General features: G+C 38.2%; 2 protein-coding genes across 2 annotated transcripts in view; one reads left to right on the top strand and one right to left on the bottom strand.

Moving 5' to 3' along the window:
• The window catches only part of KDM4C (lysine demethylase 4C), a 328521-nt gene that overhangs the window by 113268 nt on the left and 196742 nt on the right, over positions 1 to 18511 (top strand). The window lies entirely within an intron of this gene.
• On the bottom strand, positions 3253 to 3414 carry LOC308528163 (small ribosomal subunit protein uS14-like; the record flags this gene model as incomplete). The annotated part of the gene is made up of 1 exon (XM_081103703.1): positions 3253 to 3414. The coding sequence occupies one exon, from the start codon at positions 3412 to 3414 to the stop codon at positions 3253 to 3255; it is 162 nt and encodes a 53-aa protein (XP_080959829.1).

The raw sequence follows: 18511 nt of genomic DNA, 5'->3' as shown, positions 1-18511 counted from the left end.
TTTTATGTCATTCTTAAAATCAAACAACCAAAGAAAATATACCATCTATATTTAAAAAGTTAAATGCATATTTTTCTATTTTGGGGAGAATGCTAGAGTAGAGTTAAAGAACAAATGCAACATGAATCTGTCAGTAAAGACACTTGTTGGAGGCTGTTTTGCAGGGGATGAAGGGCAGATGAAGGAAAAGATTACCGAGAAAGTGTTCCAAACCTGCTTAGCTCCTATGTGAGACTTCTCTATTACATATTTCTCCCCTAAGTGGTCTAGTGAGTGACTTGATATTGAACGTTTAAATTCTGAAATGTCTAGGTTATGTCTCTAAAACTGCATCCATTTCAGTACATGGCCATAATTTTTAGAAAATGTGATTTAATGCTTTAGTATTTCACATTTGATTAGAGAGAATGTTAGGTTTTTCTGAATTTTGTGCTGTGTAAACTGGCCTTCAGAATTAATGCTGAATCCTAAGCCCTAAAAAGTTTAGTTTGAGTAAGCCTGACCAAGACTTCTTAATAGATAAACTTTTGTTCTCAGATTTGTACATAGGTTTATGCTGCAGCAGTAGATCTTAAAGGTGTTTCTGTTGTGTAGGCTCCTTATCAAGTCATGGAGCTTTTCCCGCCTAATCAGTATATAGATGTGTGCTGGTGTTACTGAGAGGGAAGGAGTCTGCGGCAGAGCTTCAGCAGTCTGATTGATTCAGCCATTCAGGACTGAGTTTAAAATGTTGGTGCTGAGCACAAATTCCTGTTCAGTTCCTGTTGCCACATTGCTTTTTGTGTTCACATTGGTGATCCTGCCAGTCAGAGCAGCCTGTGTGACAATGAAGAGAAAGAACTGGAGGTTCAGATCCGTATTTCAGAGTATCTACTCTTTGAGTTGTGCAATGGAGATCTGAAGACCATATTTCAGATCTGGTATGATGCAATTATCAAGGAAATTGGGATGATGTAATTCGCTGTGTTTTCAAAGAAACATTTTCAGGTGGGGAAATTTACAGGCCTAGAATTTCAATGGTTGTATGTAGAGTTTTGCTTTATTGGATTGATATAATGATAAAATTAGTTTGTGTTGATTTCATTTTAAGAGAGCCCCCCCCCCCCCCCAATTTATCTTCCTCATTTACTATCTTGAACGAATTGACATGATAGCAGATTGAATCACATGTATTTTCTTGGTCTTTATAATTATTAAACTTTGAAGGAAATGTATGGAAAACGCCATAGGATAAAGGAAAACAGACACCACTATGAAAGAAATCGTCTTCAGTGGATGTCTTGTGTCCTGCTCCCACCTTTCTGTTTCCTCAATCACTTAGTAAAGTCTGCCCCTCAGTGGGTAGATTAGTGGTTCTCGACCTTTGTCCTCAGTGAGTTCACCTCTGAAGCAGGAGGCCAGGATCCACCAATCAGTGCTTACCAAATTTTCCGACTATCTTTTAGTTTAATTCAACTTCTATTAATTTCCCGCTGTCCAGTGGCCTGTGATTAGGCTTTGGGTGAGGCCCTTGTCTTGTGTTCTAGTTATTCCAAATACTGTGGGACCATAGAGAGCCTATTTGATGAGATCTTAGACCCACTTTCCTAAGTCAGGCTTTCTGTCATACTTATTTTTTAAAAACTGGAATATTATCAAACATATAGTCAGGCTTACTCAAACTAAACATTTTAGGGCTTAGGATTCAGCATTAATTCTTATTATATGTTATTATTTTTTGAATATTTTCTTATGCCACTTCACAGCCCTCAAAAACACTATTTGAAATTGCTGAATATTTCATCCTAAGAATGAATCCCAATTTAACTAATCTATTGTTATGAAGGTTGTTTACAAATTTCAGTATTATCAATTACACTACAGTAAAGAGCTTTATGCATAAATTACTGTCCAACTTTCTTTTTTTTTTAAGGGGCCATATGTTAGAAGGCTAATTATTGAGTCAAATAGTATTTGGAGACAAGTCAGATTGTTTCCAGTATTTCTACTCACATAAGTAACATGAAAATGATGTCTGATAACATTGAGATTGTTATGAAAAGAATTCTTTATTAAATAAAAAGGTTTAATCTTGTTTTTTAAATCGCTAGGATATTTGAACAATTATAATAGCCTATATTTTTCTATTCATATTTTAGTATTTTAAAATATTTTATTATGAATTAAGGATATGGACTTCGGCTCTATTTTCCACAAATATCATTCCCAGTTTGTTTTCTTTTCCATTGTATTGGAGGTTTTTTGTTTGTTTATTTGTTTGTTGTTTTTTTACACAGAAATCAGTGTTTGCTTATGGCCCTAGGATTGAGCCTCTCTTTCTCTTTCTTTTTAGATGCCACATGTTTACCCACCTGGGCTTCCTTTCCTCTGTGCATGACTGTGGAACATGCATGGCCTCCCCAGTTCCCACTCTGTTCCTGCAGCAAGTTACAGATGTCCTGTTTGTCTTAAGACTTATACTGCTAGAAACTGCAGGGAAGTGGGATTGAGAGTCATCTTTTGTGGGAGGTGCAGAGGTTCCAGGCAGGAGTATGTCCTGTCTGTTTCATAATGTCACAGGTCATCTTTCTCCTGGTTCTTTTGTTCATGCAGTTGGGTAAGGAGGTCTTTGCTATTTCCAGGCTCACAACCTACATTTTCAGCCCACTTCTTATCCTTTCATCCTTTTGCTTGGCTGGACTGCTCTCTGTTCCCTGATGGGTGCGATTCAGTGGTAGGAGCATTGGTCTTGGGTTTGATTCCTGGTCAAGGGCATATACCTGGGTTGCAAGTTTGATTCCTTGACCCGATTGGGGTCCATGTGGGAGGCAACCAATTGATGTGTTTCTCTCACATCAATGTTTCTCTCTTTCCCCCTCCCCCAGCTCCCTTCCTCCCTTTTCACTCTCTCTAAAAAATCAATGGAAAAAATATCCTTTGTTGAGGATTAACAAAAAACAGTCTAATAAAGCTTGTAGAAAATATATCTACTAGTATGTATTCCATGAAACCTTTCTTGGAGCTGTGTATCTTACTTGGGAAGCTATAGTCTATTAATTGTGTCTGCCGTCTCTGTCCTCTGGGCCTGCCTCTTTTTTGTTTTGTTAATCCTCACCCAAGGATATTTTTCCATTGATTTTTTTCTATTAAAAAAAATATATATTGTATTTGAAGATTTTTTTTAAAAAAAATATTTTATGTACAAAGAGATAGCATTCTGTCATAAGGTAGATGTCTTGAACTACCCATTTATGGAAGTTCACTTAGTCCAACTTAATGAAACCTTTTGTGCTTCGTGTACTGACGGAAATACTGGCGGCACATGTTGAGGCCGTACTTCCAGGTCAGATCGTGGCGGTTTGAGCAGACATGGCAAGAACGAGAACCCTGGCCGAATTTCCTTGGATGGCTCCAGTAGAGTTGCTGGTGACCCATCTTGCTCACTCTGTAGCAATGAGGCCAAAAAAAAAGAGGCTATATATATATATATATATATATATATATATATATATATACACACACACACACACACACACATATATATATATTAATGTCAGAGAGAAAGGGGGGGGGATATCAATTATGAGAGAGAATCATTCATCGGCTGCTTCCTGCCCTGACCAGGAATCCAACCACAACCTCCTGGTTTATAGGTCAATCCTCAATCACTGCGCCACACCAGGCTGGGCTTTCCATTGGTTTTTTAGAGAGAGTGGAAGGGAGGGGGAGAGACAGAGACAGAGAGAGAGCCATTGATGTGCGACACATTGATTGGTTGCTTCCCATAGGAGCCCCTCAGCTTGCAACTGCAGTAGGTGCCCTTGACCAGAATTGAACCTGGAACTCCTCAGTCCATGGGCTGATGCTCTATCCACTGAGCCAAACAAGCTAGGGCTGGACCTGTCTCTTTTGAAAGGATGATTTCTTTGTACTCATTTTCACAGACCAAGACAAGCCATCATGATAACCCAAGGGATCACGAGAAAGTGTTTCTTTGCCTGCCATTCCTGGAGGCTGTGACCGTGAAACCAAGTGTCTTGAGTTGAACTGAACTGGGAAGGCAAAGAATGAGGCAACTACAGTTCTATTTTCTTGGGGAAAATAGAAGGGCACAGAGGGAAATGGGTATTCAATAGAAGGTCAAGACACAACTATAGGCTAAATATTCATTCACTCATAAGCCATACATTTAACAGAGGATGATGGATTCTTTGGGACTGGCAGTTTGCAAGGTGGGGAAACTTATTAAAGATCACTTCCAATCTTTGGATCTGTGGCTTTACAAATCATGTGTGTGGAGATGTGCAGACAGTAGAGTGCATGCTTCAGTAAATTTAGCAGCAAGGAGCCTGATGACAGCTTGAGTGTTTGTGACTATGCTGCTCATTAATAAACCTTCAGAGGAAATTTATAGCTCAGTGAAAGGAGGACAAAGCCAGCCCATTTTATGCCATTTGTATGATATGGTTTAAGCCTACAGCAGAACTGATCACTGGAGTTGTATGGATTACTGAACAAAGATGAGCAAGGTTGAACTTCAAGGAAATGTGCTGTTTATAGAGTTGTTTGTATTTTCAGTTGGGGATTTTAACTGTATAAAATAAAAGAGTCATATAATGTGGAAAGATCAATGGGATGCTAAGTGGTGAGAGTGTCATTCTGAGGGTTACTAGCTATTTTTATGAGCATTGGATAGTTCTTTAATGTAAGGTAAATTTATTTATTTATTTATTTATTTATTTTTTAAAATATATTTTATTAATTTTTTACAGAGAGGAAGGGAGAGGGATAGAGAGTTAGAAACATCGATGAGAGAGAAACATCGATCAGCTGCCTCCTGCACACTCCCTACTGGGGATGTGCCCGCAACCAAGGTACATGCCCTTGACCAGAATCGAACCTGGGACCCTTGAGTCCATAGGCCGACGCTCTATCCACTGAGCCAAACCAGTCAGGGCGGTAAATTTTTTTAAATAGTTAAAAACATATGAATACTCAGATAATGTTTTTCATGAATATATGATGCGCATCTTCTCTCTGTATAGATCCAGCTTTTGGTTTTTAAAGATTGCTTTTTTAGTCACTAAAAAGAATTGAGTCCACAACTGGAGATTTAAGTTTAAAAATCACATTGCTTCTAAATGTTAGTGTGACAAAAATAAAACTGTACTGCACAGTATTTGTTTATTTACACTTATATATTTTATGGAAACATGTCAATTTATGATATAGATCAATAATTTTAGAAATTATTCTTGTGGGCAATTTCAAGCAAGGATATTTATAACATCCCTTCCCTTGTTTCAGATGTGAACATATGGTTACCAGCATTAGAGGATTGATGGGATAAAATTGTAGAACATCTCTACTGTACAGCTGTTAAAAACAATGGGGTCAATCCATATGAACTGATGTGACAACATCTCTAAAATAAATGAAGTAAAAATAAAAAAAGCTAATTAAGGAATGCCATGTACAGTGTGAAGCTGTGATTAAAAAAATCTTAAAAAATATGTAAACAGAAAAAGAAATGAAAGGATACCTGCTTAATTATGGTGGCCTGTGGTCAGTGGAATAAATTTGAGGCGTAAAAAGCTGGGGCTCTCATCTTGTATATATTTTACTTCTGTGTTGTTGGAATTCTTTTTTACAAGATTGTTTTCTTATATTGTGCTATTTGAAAAATATTCAATGAAATTATTTTTATAGTTCTTAAAAGTATATTTATATAGAGAGCTCTAAACTAATGTTTAAGTGTGTCTTATAAGCACATGGTAGAGATATTCTGTAATCCATGTACTTCCAGATATTTAGCTTATAACCAGAATTTCACTGTGGGTGAGGAGGATAGTAAATGTGTCTGTATATGCTCATAGTACTTTTAAAGCATTTAAACTTTATTCGAGACTTACTAATTGATCTTTAAGTAAGGTAACATTTCTCAAAAAGCATCATTGACTCATATTATTTAAATAATTGTTGAAAGAAAGTTTGCTTAGAAACTATTTTCAGATAGAATATAATGTTCTGTATGTGTTGTAGTAAAAAAAGTCTGAAATTGCATATTAGCTTTTGCTAAAACATGTAGTATATATGTGTGTATCATTCCCACATAGTCAGAAGTCACTAAATTGTATTGCAGACTATGGTGCTTAAATATTAATGTATTTCATTACTTTTGTTCTCAAATTAAATATTTATGGACAATGTGTATTTGTCACCAGCAGAGGGCGGTGGCTCATTACATTTTTTTCAAAGTCCTTTAGGAGTGGGTTTTCCTTATAGCATTTGACCTAATTTGACATTTGAGTCGAAGATATTTGCTGACTCTAAATTTGTAGTTGATATTTTTATATAGAAGAAAATATGATAAAACGAATGTAACTGAATGCAATAAGAAATATTTATACTATTGTTTATATTCCTTCTAGGTTGATTAAAATAAGTGCTCATTTTATGTATAGGAAGTATGTGCATTTAGCCTAAAATGTAATCAAATTCAAGTGTTTCTTTTCTTTTGTGAAATGAGGTTATAATTTGCCCAAACCTATTGCCAACTCTGTGTGGTCTCTGCATGTTGTATAGGATAGTGTGTAGTGTATAGTGTAGTTGCTGTGCAAAGGGGAAGCATTAATGCACGTACAAACACACAGCACAAATATAAAATAAATTTTTTTGTGAAAACTTACAAGCTGACAAGTAGCAATATCTTAGGTAATTAATGTAGATTAGTTGAATGGCATGCAATAAATTTGCCTCTTCTTTCTCTCATGAGGTGCTGACATTTATTAAACTTTGAAAAGCAATTTGGGGTCCACATTTTCTCAAACTGTGCCATGGCAGTGACCTACAGTGCAGTGCATTCCTGCTTTTATCTTGCTTCCCAGATCTGTCCCAGGAACTAGTTAAAAACCAACTTAATTATGCTCCTTGTTCTGTGGTTACACCTTTGGGAGGTGCAGATCCAGTACCCTGTCAAACGGCAGCTATCATTTAAACACATGCAACCATGTCATGTTACCTGTCCTTCAGAATAAACTGTCGAGGTACCCACGGTGGGGATGCATTCTTATCATCTGGGTTCTGAGGGGTGTCAAGTAGGTGAAAATATTTATCCTTTGGTTTTCATTGGAGCTGTGTCCAGAAGATCCTAAAGGACTGTAGTTCTGAGATAAATTTTTTCCCAAGTCTTTAGAGACAGAAACTGTACTTCTGGGAGAAAGGTTCAAGCCCTGAGAACCCTTTTCTAAAGTATCCCTTAGTTTTTGTGTACTGAGCCCTTTTTAAAAATATATATATTTCTATTGATTTCAGAAAGGAAGGGAGAGAGAGATAGAAACATCAGTGATGAAAGAGAATCATTGATCAACTGTCTCCTGCACACCCCACACTGGGGACCAAGCCTGCAACACGGGCATGTGACCTTAACCGGAATTGAACCTGGGACCCTCTAGTCCGCAGGCTAACGCTGTATCCACTGAGCCAAATCAGCTAGGGCTGAGCCCTTTCTTTTTAAAATAAAGCAAGAACATGAAACATTTTGAAAATGCAGAATCCTACTTGAGAGTATTTGTAAGTAAAAGATTGTAATTCTTTAAGTTGCTGGATATGTACATGCACAGTAGAAGTGTTTGATCTTAGTCCAGTTCTAACTCTGTGATTGTGGAAGGATGTCCTTGATTTTGTGGCTGTGGCTAAGAGAGCTGTACAGGTGCATACATATGCAGGTGGATTGGGGACAGAGAGCTGCAAAGATCATCACTTGCCCTCTCTAATATGGGCCCAAGAGGCTGGAGAATGCAACATGTTCCTTTACTCCTACAGATCATTAATCTGGATGTGTTATGACGGACTGATTTAGCACTTCAGTGGCGTTGGTGTGTATTGAGGATAGAAATTTAATTTTATAACTCAACCTCTTTAGCAGTGGCTGTGAAAAATCACCAGAGATGTAGATAGATCTTTGCTATTGTCTGATGTTTCAAAGATACCTTCTATTTTTTTTAAAAAAATATTTATTTATATTTTATATATTGATTTTTAAAAAAAATATATTTTATTGATTTTTTTACAGAGAGGAAGGGAGAGAGAGAGTCAGAAACATTGATCAGCTGCCTCCTGCACACTCCCTACTGGGGATGTGCCCGCAACCCAGGTACATGCCCTTGACTGGAATCGAACCTGGGACCTTTCAGTCCGCAAACCGACGCTCTATCCACTGAGCCAAACCGGTTTCGGCTATATATTGATTTTTGAGAGAGAGAGAGAGAGAGAGAGAGAGAGAGAGGATAGAGAGAGAGATTTGTTGTATCCCTTATTTATTCATTTATTGGTTGATTCTTGTATGTACCCTGACCAGGGATTGAACCTACAATCTTGGCATATTGGGATGATGTGCTAACCAACTGGCCTATCGGGCCAGGGCAAAGATTTCTTCTATTCCTGTTTCTAAAGTGATAGAATCCTTTTTATTAAAAAACAACAATAGTTGGGTAGCTCAGTTGGTTAGAGCGTTGATCAGTGTTGCTATTCCATGTAAACCTAGAGGATGTTCAGGCCACCAGCCTTAGAAATAAGAGCACCCTATGACTCTGCATTCTGCAGCTGGGAGTTTGTTCTGTGGAAAAAAATGAGAAAGTCACACCAGATATGTTTATTTGGATAATCTGCAGAGTTGATTATGAAACTGAAAAACTGGTAGCAAGTAAATGTCCAACATTGAGGGAAGGTTGAATAAATTATGGTACATATACCCATCCACAATATGCTAATGAGCATGATAAATGAATGGATGTGTATTTATTGATTCAAACATACATTTATAATACACTGTCAAGGATTAAAACCAGATTACAAAAACAGGATATTTTCCTTTTTATGCTTGAAAGTACATATGTATTGTAAATTATAGAAAGGTATTCATTAATTTGAAACATTGTCATGGTCAAGGCTGTAATTTTCTTTATTATATTTCTACAGCAACCAATTATTACATATGCAATTAAAAATATTGAAAGCTTGTTTTTATAAAGAATGGTCTCAGTGTGTTTTGCAGGTAAATATAAATTTCAAAGTATTGAATTTACTTAAAATTCAGTGTATGTCTATTGGTGAATGCATTTTAAATGGAGGTAAAAAGACAAGAGTAGTAGCTTAGGAAAATATCCAAGATGAGAAAACTGATAGATTAGGGTTTATTAGTACATACTTTGCTAGATTTGAGGCTTTAAATAAGTTACTTGCTTTTAGCTTCCAATAGGAGTGTAAATACCAATAATCCCAAAGTGTGTATAACCATTTATAGTGATGATTGTGAGCAATTAAGCTAGTTAATGATTTTGATGTATTGCATAACATGATTAAGAAAGTAAGCAAGTATATTAGGGAATGTTAGAATTAACAGCATCAAATAGCTATAATTCATGCCCACCGTTCTCATGGTACATTGCATTTCTTACATTAGATAAATCATGCCTGTTTAATAATGTTAGATATTGTATAAAAATATTCTTACTTCAAACAAAAGGGGGCATTTGACTAATCTCCTGGATCACTAAAATAATTTACTTTATCTGGAATCTTAATTTAAATTTCTTGGTTGTGGAGACTTCTTTGAGGTATTTGAAAGGTGTATTTATGAATCTGTGTGATAGAGCTGGCTGCCTCAGGTCCTGTGTAGGATCCTGAGGGAGGCAGGTGGGAGGGGCTGGACACTACTTCCTAAGAGGGGGGAGGGGGGACCCTCTGTGACATGAGTAAGGTAGGAACCTGGTCCTAAAATTCCTTGCTCGCCAATTCCTGTCTCAATGTTTCTCTCAGGTGGTTGGGACAGAATGGTCAGGTGGAAGGTGACCTCTGGGAATAGGTTTCCCAAGGTGCAGGCAGAGCCAGGGAGGGGCCCACACAGTGTTCTCCTATGACCTCTCAGCCTCATTCCTTCTCCCACCCTCTCTACCCCAACTCTTCCCTCCCTGCTCCCCTGCACTTCCTTACAGCCCTCTTCTGGCAATTGTGCTGCTCCTTCCCAGTCTATTGAACCCTGTGTGCTTCAGGTCTCACCTGTGCTATTGCTTCTTGCCGGCAGAATTCCTGACCCCAGGTTAATAGACCATATCTGCCTTCCTGGGTTAGTCTGCAGGTTCCATGTATAGGAAGTGCTTGCCTTCCTCACAGTGCCCCTGCGAACTGCTGTTCTCTGAGGCAGAGTCGTAGGTGCCTACACAATCCTGGAGTTCACTGTAGAAGGAACACAAGTACTTTGGCCAAACACAGTGGATCAAAACAGAAATATACTTTAATGTATGTGCATGGAGTAGTTGAAGGTACAGAAAACCCACGGATACAGCTGGTTACTTTTCTGTCTGAAGGGTAACCTTTTCCATAGTGTGGTGAGAGAGAATGTATATATGCACAGCTTTGTATGTTAACTAATTTTTGTTTTGCTGTGGTCCATAGGAATTGCTGCTTAGACAAGGAGGTGTTTCTTTTCCTAGGACTGGATTCTAAGCAGATGGCATGTGTCAGAGTCCTCTGAACCGCAGGTTGTTCTCAGAGATAGGTGTGTGTACTCCCTTATGAGTTATGGTAGGATTTCCCCCCTCTCTTTTTGTACTAACTTCAATGTAGAAATAAGAATGAAAGGATGCATTTCCTCATCATCAACATTTCTAGTATTGATGTTTCAATAATTGTGGTATTCTATTCTTGGAGGGTTTTTTTTTTTTTTTTCATTTGGTAACTTTTCTATATTGTTGCAAATCAGTGGATATTTTCAACATGTTGAGAAATTTAACAAAACAAAAAAAGTGAACAAAATAGTGTCTGTTTCAGTCCTGAAAAGAAATGAAGTATAACCTTATTTCAGTAATGACAGTTCACTTCTGTAGTTTCAAATAAACAAGTAAACAAAATACCAACATGTATACTAGGAAAAGTAAATGATCAGATTTCTTTCGGGTAATATAACTCTTTCAAAATTAGTCACCCAGGGATGTGAATTGAAAAATAAAAATTCTTGCACAAAAATGTTTCCCTAGTATTAAAATTTAAATTGATTTAAAACTTAGAGAAATATTTTGGTATTGCGAAGCATGTGGTGAAACAATCATATTTCTTATATTGCAGTGCAACACTCGTGGAATCTATTGCACTGTCTTGGGCTTAAAGTTTGCAAAATGGATTTTTACTAGTATGAAGTATATCCTTCTTTAGTCCATGCCAGTGCCAGCTGGGGAAGAGTACATGTCACATACAGAGTGCTTCTTCAGTGGGATTGGTGAGAGGCAGGTAAAGGAATGTTACTTGGCCCCTCTTGGAGGTGTAGATGGGTAGACATCACTTTCCCCACATGCCCCGTGGGTGGGTTTGGGCAGAGGCCCCTTGTTAGGGGGTGCTGTCTTAGTTCCACAGGATACCCTGCCTGGTTGCCTTCCTTCCTTCCTTCCTTCCTTCCTTCCTTCCTTCCTTCCTTCCTTCCTTCCTTCCTTCCTTCCTTCCTCCCTCCCTCCCTCCCTCCCTCCCTCCCTCCCTCCCTTCCTTCCTTCTTTCTCTTACTTTATTCTCTTCCTATTTTTTGTTGTTGTTGTTGTTAATACTCATCCGAGGATATTTTCCCATCATTGATTTTTAGAGAGAGTGGAAGGGAGGGGGAGAGACACACAGAGAGAAACATTGATGTGAGAGACACATTGATTGGTTTCTTCTTGCATGCAACCTGACTGGGGCCGGGGATCAACTGCAACCAAGGTACATGCCTTTGACCAGGAATCGAACCTGGGACCCTTCAGTCCATAGGCTGATGCTCTATCCACTGAGCAAAATCGGCCAGGGCTATCCCTTTCCTTTTTATCAGTGAAATTAGCACTTGGGAAAAATAGGACAGCTTTAACTTAATTCTGATAATACATATAAGCAAAATTGAAAATTCTCAGATGAAAATTCGTGTAGTTGCTATTAAAATCAAACAGCTGTATTTGACATCCCCTGAGGCCAGCTTATATCAGAGTTTCTGATATTTTATGCAATTTTAATTGGAACAGTGCTGTCAATGTCGAAGAAAAAGATAGCATGATAGACGTATACAGGTAGTAAATCAAGGGTCAGGATGCTAAGAATTCTTTTAGGAACAGCCACACTTTCTGCTTTTCCATTTGAATTTTGTTCCATTGTCTCTGTTTGCAGTTTGATTCCAGTTCTGATCTTTTCTACAACAATTCTTATTTTTCCATTCTAAATGGAATTGTCAAAGACAGTGAAGAGTACATTACTTCCTGGCCAGTTGTAAACATTCTGAATGCACCTAGAATGATAGAATTTTTTTATTAGATGCTTTTTTGTTTAGGAAATTCATAAACTTTCTTTACTGCTTCTAAGATACGTCATCTTATTAATTTGGTAGGAGGCATGATACCTTATTTTTTCTCCTAGTAGAAACATGCAAGAAGTACATTATCTGCTCCTGCTATTTAGATTATGCAAAATGACTGTTCTCTCCTCTGCCTAAGAGCCTTTGTCTTAGGGTCACATTTCCCTGAGGGGTTAAGCTGTTGCATGGAAAAAGGGATAGGAAACAAGAGAAATTGACCTTCCCCTGAAGCAATCATGTTCCAAATATTCTCTTCTAACTACCACCTTGATGAAGAATTGGAACTGCCACTTTGAGGTTAAATTCCCTTTCAATTTCAGAAGACAGAAAATGATTGTTACACCTAGTCATTAAGAGGACATTGTCCTCATTGTGCTTAACACTTTTTAGGCAATTCCATTGTTAAGATTTGATTGTTTTTAACCCATTAGAAAGAGAACAATAGTATGGGAAAAAATTTCCTCTGTCTCAGGAATAAGGAGATTTCTTGGTTTTGTTTTTCTTCCTGGAACCTTACTGTAGCTTATATCTTGATAGGTATACACTGTGTCGAAGATATAGCTCTTGAAGAACAAGGAAAGGTCCAGTTACACATGTTCAGTTTCCATTGTAGGCTATCTGTTTAACAGAGTTAACATTAACAGCTTGTGGTAAAGGAAGGACCTATTCTGGGTGTGAGGAATTCACAAAGATAATTTGGTAGCACTTGAACATAAGCAGCCTGGACTTTTATCACTGATTAATGCTGGGATTAATGTACAAGGTAATATGGGAATACAGGATGGGGCGAGTTTAATTCCAACATGGCAGGGATCTGAAACATATTTTGAGAGAGCTGATATTTGGGCTAAGATTGGATGGGATTTTGCAAGTCTTGGTGATTAGGAAGTATGTATCTGAAAGAGAATCAGCAGCTTGAGTAAAGTAATGTTGGCAGAATGTGGTAGGATGTTTTTGACAATTGACTCTGTGTAGTTTGATATACAGTACAGTTAGAATGGTGGGGATAGCCAAGCTATGAAATACCTTGAGTGTTGTATGAAGGAATTTGGACCATTTTTTTTCTGTGTGATGGGGAGTTATTGAACATTTTTAAAGAAGAGCTCCAATATAAACTCTTTATAAAACATAGTGTTGAAAATAAATAATAGGCAAGTTTATACTTTAATAGCATATTTCATTCACATTTAATTACTACTATAAATAATTTCCCCCAGTTTCAACCTGAACTTCTAATTTGTAGTAACAAGATACCTTTACTAATTATTGTATGGCCATAGATGTGCCATTTTATGTATTTATTACTTAAAATTATTTATAGCATTTATTGAGGTGACATTAGTTATTTAAATTATAGGTTTAAAGTGTACAATTCTATAATATAGCATCTGTATATTGTAATGTGTGTTCACATGCAAAGTTAAGTCTCTTTCCATCACCATTTATCCCCTCTTTACCCTCTTTTACCTCCACCCTATCCCCCTTTTCCCTCTTGTAATCACCATACTGTGTCTGTGACTATGAGGGTTTTTCTTCCTTTCTTTTTTTTTTTTTTTCTTAATCCCTTCACCTTCTCCCTCCCGTACCAGGCCCTCTGACAACTGTCAGTCTGTTTTCTGTATCTATGAGTCTATTTCTTTTTTAAAAAATTTTGTTCATTATATCCCAAATATAAGTATTGAATGTTGCATGTCTATTAAGAGGATGGTATCTTCTAAAATAAGCCTCACTTTAAATATTCTTACCCAGGTGCACAAATGCTACATGATCACTGTTCAGCCAGTGCCCACCATCTCCAGACACAGATACTTCTCTCCACTCTGACTTCTTCTACCACCCCTTTCTGCTGCTTGCCCACTGAGCTCCAAAACTCAGCCCCTGGCTTCAGCCCCAAGGCCCCTGGACTCCCCTGTCACTCTGCTGGAAGTGGTCCCTCCTCCCCATCTGTATGGCTTCTTCTTCCCTGAAGTATTTGCTTAGATATTATCTTTTCACCTTTTATTCATTTAAATTGGAGCCTTCTCCATAATTCCTATTCTCCCAGTGTTTATTTCTTCATAACACCTATTATTTGACATGCTCTTTTGCTTATTTATTTATTTTTATCTCTTTCCCCCAACTTGAATATAAGCTCTTTGAAAGTAGAAATTTTTGTCTAACTCACACCTGTATGCCCCAGTATCTCACACTGTAACTTGTAAATAGTGGGTACTTAATAGTTACCGAATGACTACAGTGACAAAATGAAGGATGTACACTTTAATCTGCCACAGTTTAGCCCAGTTTCAGCTGATGCTGGTAAATTTTGGGGAAATTTCTAACCAATCTCCACTTGCACTTTCTGTTTTATAACCAACACTGAGCATTTCTTATTTCTTTTGCCTTCAAAGAGTGCTGTTTGTCAGTGTCCAGGGCATGTGGTAGTTACAATGGTAGGTAAAATGACCCCTATACAATTTTCTACAAAATTTCTTATCAAAGCCAAGCTCTCAATTTTCATAATAAAAAGAAGTAGAATTCTTGGAATATTCAGCAAACATCTTCAACATAAAAGCTTCAGACATTTCCAGAAGTGAAATTAAAAATGTTGATCAGACCCTTTCACCAACAGTAGTCAATGAACTCCAGCCTCAAAGCAGAGATGGGATGCTTGGCGCTCCTCTCTGGTTTTAGCCCCTTGAACTGTGCATTAGCTACAGAAATGGATAGCATATTAGATTTATTTCCAAAATAATATATTCCTACTAACTTAAAAGCCAATGTTGTAGGGAGATTTCTCAGGAAATCTCACTTCTTATTTTGTAATATGCTTTAGGTTCTTAGGTGTGAAAGTTCTCTCTGTAAATCATTCCATTTTGTTTGGTAAAGCCTGTGTTTCTCAAAGTTTAGAGGCAGTAGTTCTGTGATCATCTTGAACACTATTTCACTATCCTGGAACATGGTTGGTTGCCTCACCCACCTGTGTCCTCTTTTTTTTCAATAATTGTACTACCTCTCTGGGGCAGATAAAACCTGGGGTCTTCTGCTGTGTGCTGCTGTCTCCTCCATTATTTATCTCCTGTCATCAGTTACTTTGCAGACTTCATCGTTACCCAGCTGTTTCTTTTCAAACCTTCACCATTTAACCACTTTGGAGGTTGATGGTTAACCCTTTGCTCTCTAACCCCACCTCTTTAAAAAAAAAAAATTTTTTATTGATTTCAGAGAGAAAGGGAGATGGAGGGAGAGATAGAAACATCAGTGATGAAAGAGAATCATTGATCCGTTGCCTCCTACATGCACGCTACTGGGGATCAAGCCCGCAACCTGGGCATATGCCCTTGTCCAGAATCATACCTTGGACCCTTCAGTCTGCAGGCCAACGCTCTATCCACTGAGCCAAACCAGCTAGGGCTAACTCCACCACTTAAAATCTGTCAGATTACTCTGAGAATGTAAAACTGTGAAATTCCTTCATGAAAGGATTTTGAGCAAGGAATCCCAGCTGCCAGCATTCTCCGTCCCTGCTTCCTTGGACACATACTCAGTGTCCTCTACAGTTTGTCTGTAGGCTGTGTTCCAGCCTGTTGGCCCAGTACTACCTGCACTCTGATTTGGCAAAACTGAGTTACCTTATACCCCGCACCTGTGCCTCTTCATCTCCTTGCTTTGCCACCTGTGTACAGTTTGGATTAGGATCCTTTTCCAAACTGTACACATACTTCAAGGCCATTTCAACTGCTTCCTCTTTGGTGAAGATTTACCTGCTCACCCTAAGCTTGCAGTAATCTCTCTCTACTGCTTGCCCACTTCTCTCCGGTGAAGTCCCTAGTTACCTTTACCTTAATTACAGACTTTTCTCTCTTGTGTTTGCTTTTGTCTAATCTCTCTTGTCGGTCAGGGAAAACAAATGCTTAGCTCTTGCCTTTTGTTCAATAAATATTAAAGGAATAAAAGAGACTTGAACTCATTTAAAGAAATGAAGTGACCTTTAACTATTTACTTACCTATTCTGTGTGTCAGTTCTCTTTTAATTGTGTTTATTCTTCCATTTCTAAGTTAATAACAGCTAACATGTGAGTGTAATGCTTCACTTCTCATACAGCAGTGTACATTTATCCTATTTGATGCTCCCCAATCATTTAGGAAGGAGACACTGTGTGTGAATTATGAAATAAGACAGAGATTGAGGTGCGGAGGCTGTTTCTTCAGTTAGTCTGCGCTGCCCCAGTCACTGGTCCAAGATCTTTATCCGTTCTGTTAAGTTGACTCTTCTTAGCAGCCCTGTCTTATAGGGGAAGAAATTGAAGCCCACGAGTTACCCACCTGAGGTTACACAGTTGCTACCTCAGTCAGGTTTGCAAGCCAGATATAGTCTTTTTGGATGTGTCCGAAGGAGGGATATTTTATGGGTCCCCAAAAAGAATATTTGAGAAAAGTTTGTCTTTCCTATTTTGAAGGAATTGTAGAGATTCTAATGTTTTCTTTAGTTTTTTAAGGATTAAAATAGACTTGATTTCTGCAACCCTCTGCCACTTCTTTTATGGCTCATGAGAGTCTCATTTTGGAAATGTCATTAATCTTATTGGCTCCTAAAGGAGTTACTCACTCCTGGTGAGTCCTGAGGCTCTTGGGGATATTAGTCGTATTTTAACTCTTCCTGGTGCAATTGGATCCATGTAATGCTTTTGACTTATTTGGTTTCAGTTTGTCAGAGGAGAAATGTGTTCTCCTTGGTGCTGGGCTAAAGTGTCTCTATCTCCCAAGACTTCTTACAGAAATGATGTTATCCAGGCAGCAGTTCTTGGGATCTCCTAGGGGTGAAATTCTCCAGGGCAGTCCCAGGTAGGTTTTGGGGGGTTTGTGATAAATTTGCACATCCTTGAAATAACTGCTGCCCCATTCTGTCAATATTAACAGAATTGACAACATTAGTTGTGTCTATAAATTCCTCTCTAGTATTTTTATGTAAATTTATTCTTTTTTAATTGAACACCTAATATTGAGAATGCCTAGAAAATAAAGCAGCTGTTGAATTTAGTGGCATTTACTTAAAATATATTTTGAAAGGATATGCAGAGCATAAATCTTTCCTACTTCTTAAACAGTCAGCATTCCTGTGTTAGAAGAGGATGATTCTCTCTAATCCAGTAGTTCTTTCAAATTAATTAATTGGCATAAGAAACCTGGAGAGCCCTGGCCAGGTGGCTTGTTTGGAACATTGTCCCATACACCAAGGGGTCACTGGTTCAATTGCCAGTCAGGGCACACACCTAGTTTGCAGGTTCAGTCCCACTTGGGACATGTACTAGAGGCAACTGATCAATGTTTCTCACATTGTTTCTCTCTCTCTCTCTCTCTCTCTCTCGTCAATAAACATATCTTGGGTGAGGATCAAAGGAAAAGTAGAAGCTGGGTCCCACTCCCTTACACCTGTGTTTTGATTCAGGCAGCACAGAGTTTTCTGAGGCCTGTGATCCTCTGAGTACATGTTGAGATACACTACTGCGGTCTTTTTCTCCTTCACCTGTCACTACTGCCTTTTTTGCCAGGATCCTTCAGGACAACACTGGCATTTACACAGAATTGCTTAAATCTTTGACTTGTGGATGTTTGGAGTACTCTGTCTTACCCAACCACGCACACCATGGGCCTTAATCCCCTGTAATGAGTACAGCAGGCATTGCTGGATATTCCATTTGTTCATCCTCCTCTCCTCCCCTCATGAAAGTACCATCACCTGACTACAGTAGGTTTAGAGTTACTCAAAGGGGTGTATGTAGTAAAAATGTTTACTATGGAGCTGTATAATCAGCCTATAAGAAAATTACAATTAATTATACAGAGTTAGCTGCCCAATTAAAAAATAAATCTTAAGTAATAATGTGGCCAGGGTCCTGGATGGGCCCTGCAGGCTAGATTGAGATGAGGGTAGAAAAGGTTTACAGGAAAATGAATTCTATGGGCTCTTGCCTTCACTGAGTCACTTGTGCCCTGAAGAGCACAGGTACTATGAGAGAGGCTCCACCATAATGTTTGTGGGGTGAGTAAGAGAGAAGAGTTAGATGCCATCAGGAAAATCTTCATGGAAGATGCTGGGTTCTAATTATTTGTGTAGGAATACATGTGGTGGGGTTATGCTACCCATTAGACAAGAGCCACAGCCAGAATGCAGGGGGAAAAGTATAT

The sequence above is a fragment of the Myotis nattereri genome (assembly GCF_964212035.1).
Source record: "Myotis nattereri genome assembly, chromosome: 12".
NCBI lineage: Eukaryota > Metazoa > Chordata > Mammalia > Chiroptera > Vespertilionidae > Myotis > Myotis nattereri.
The sequence above is the reverse complement of the archived record's forward strand: the minus strand, read 5'-3'. Positions and strand labels throughout refer to the sequence as shown.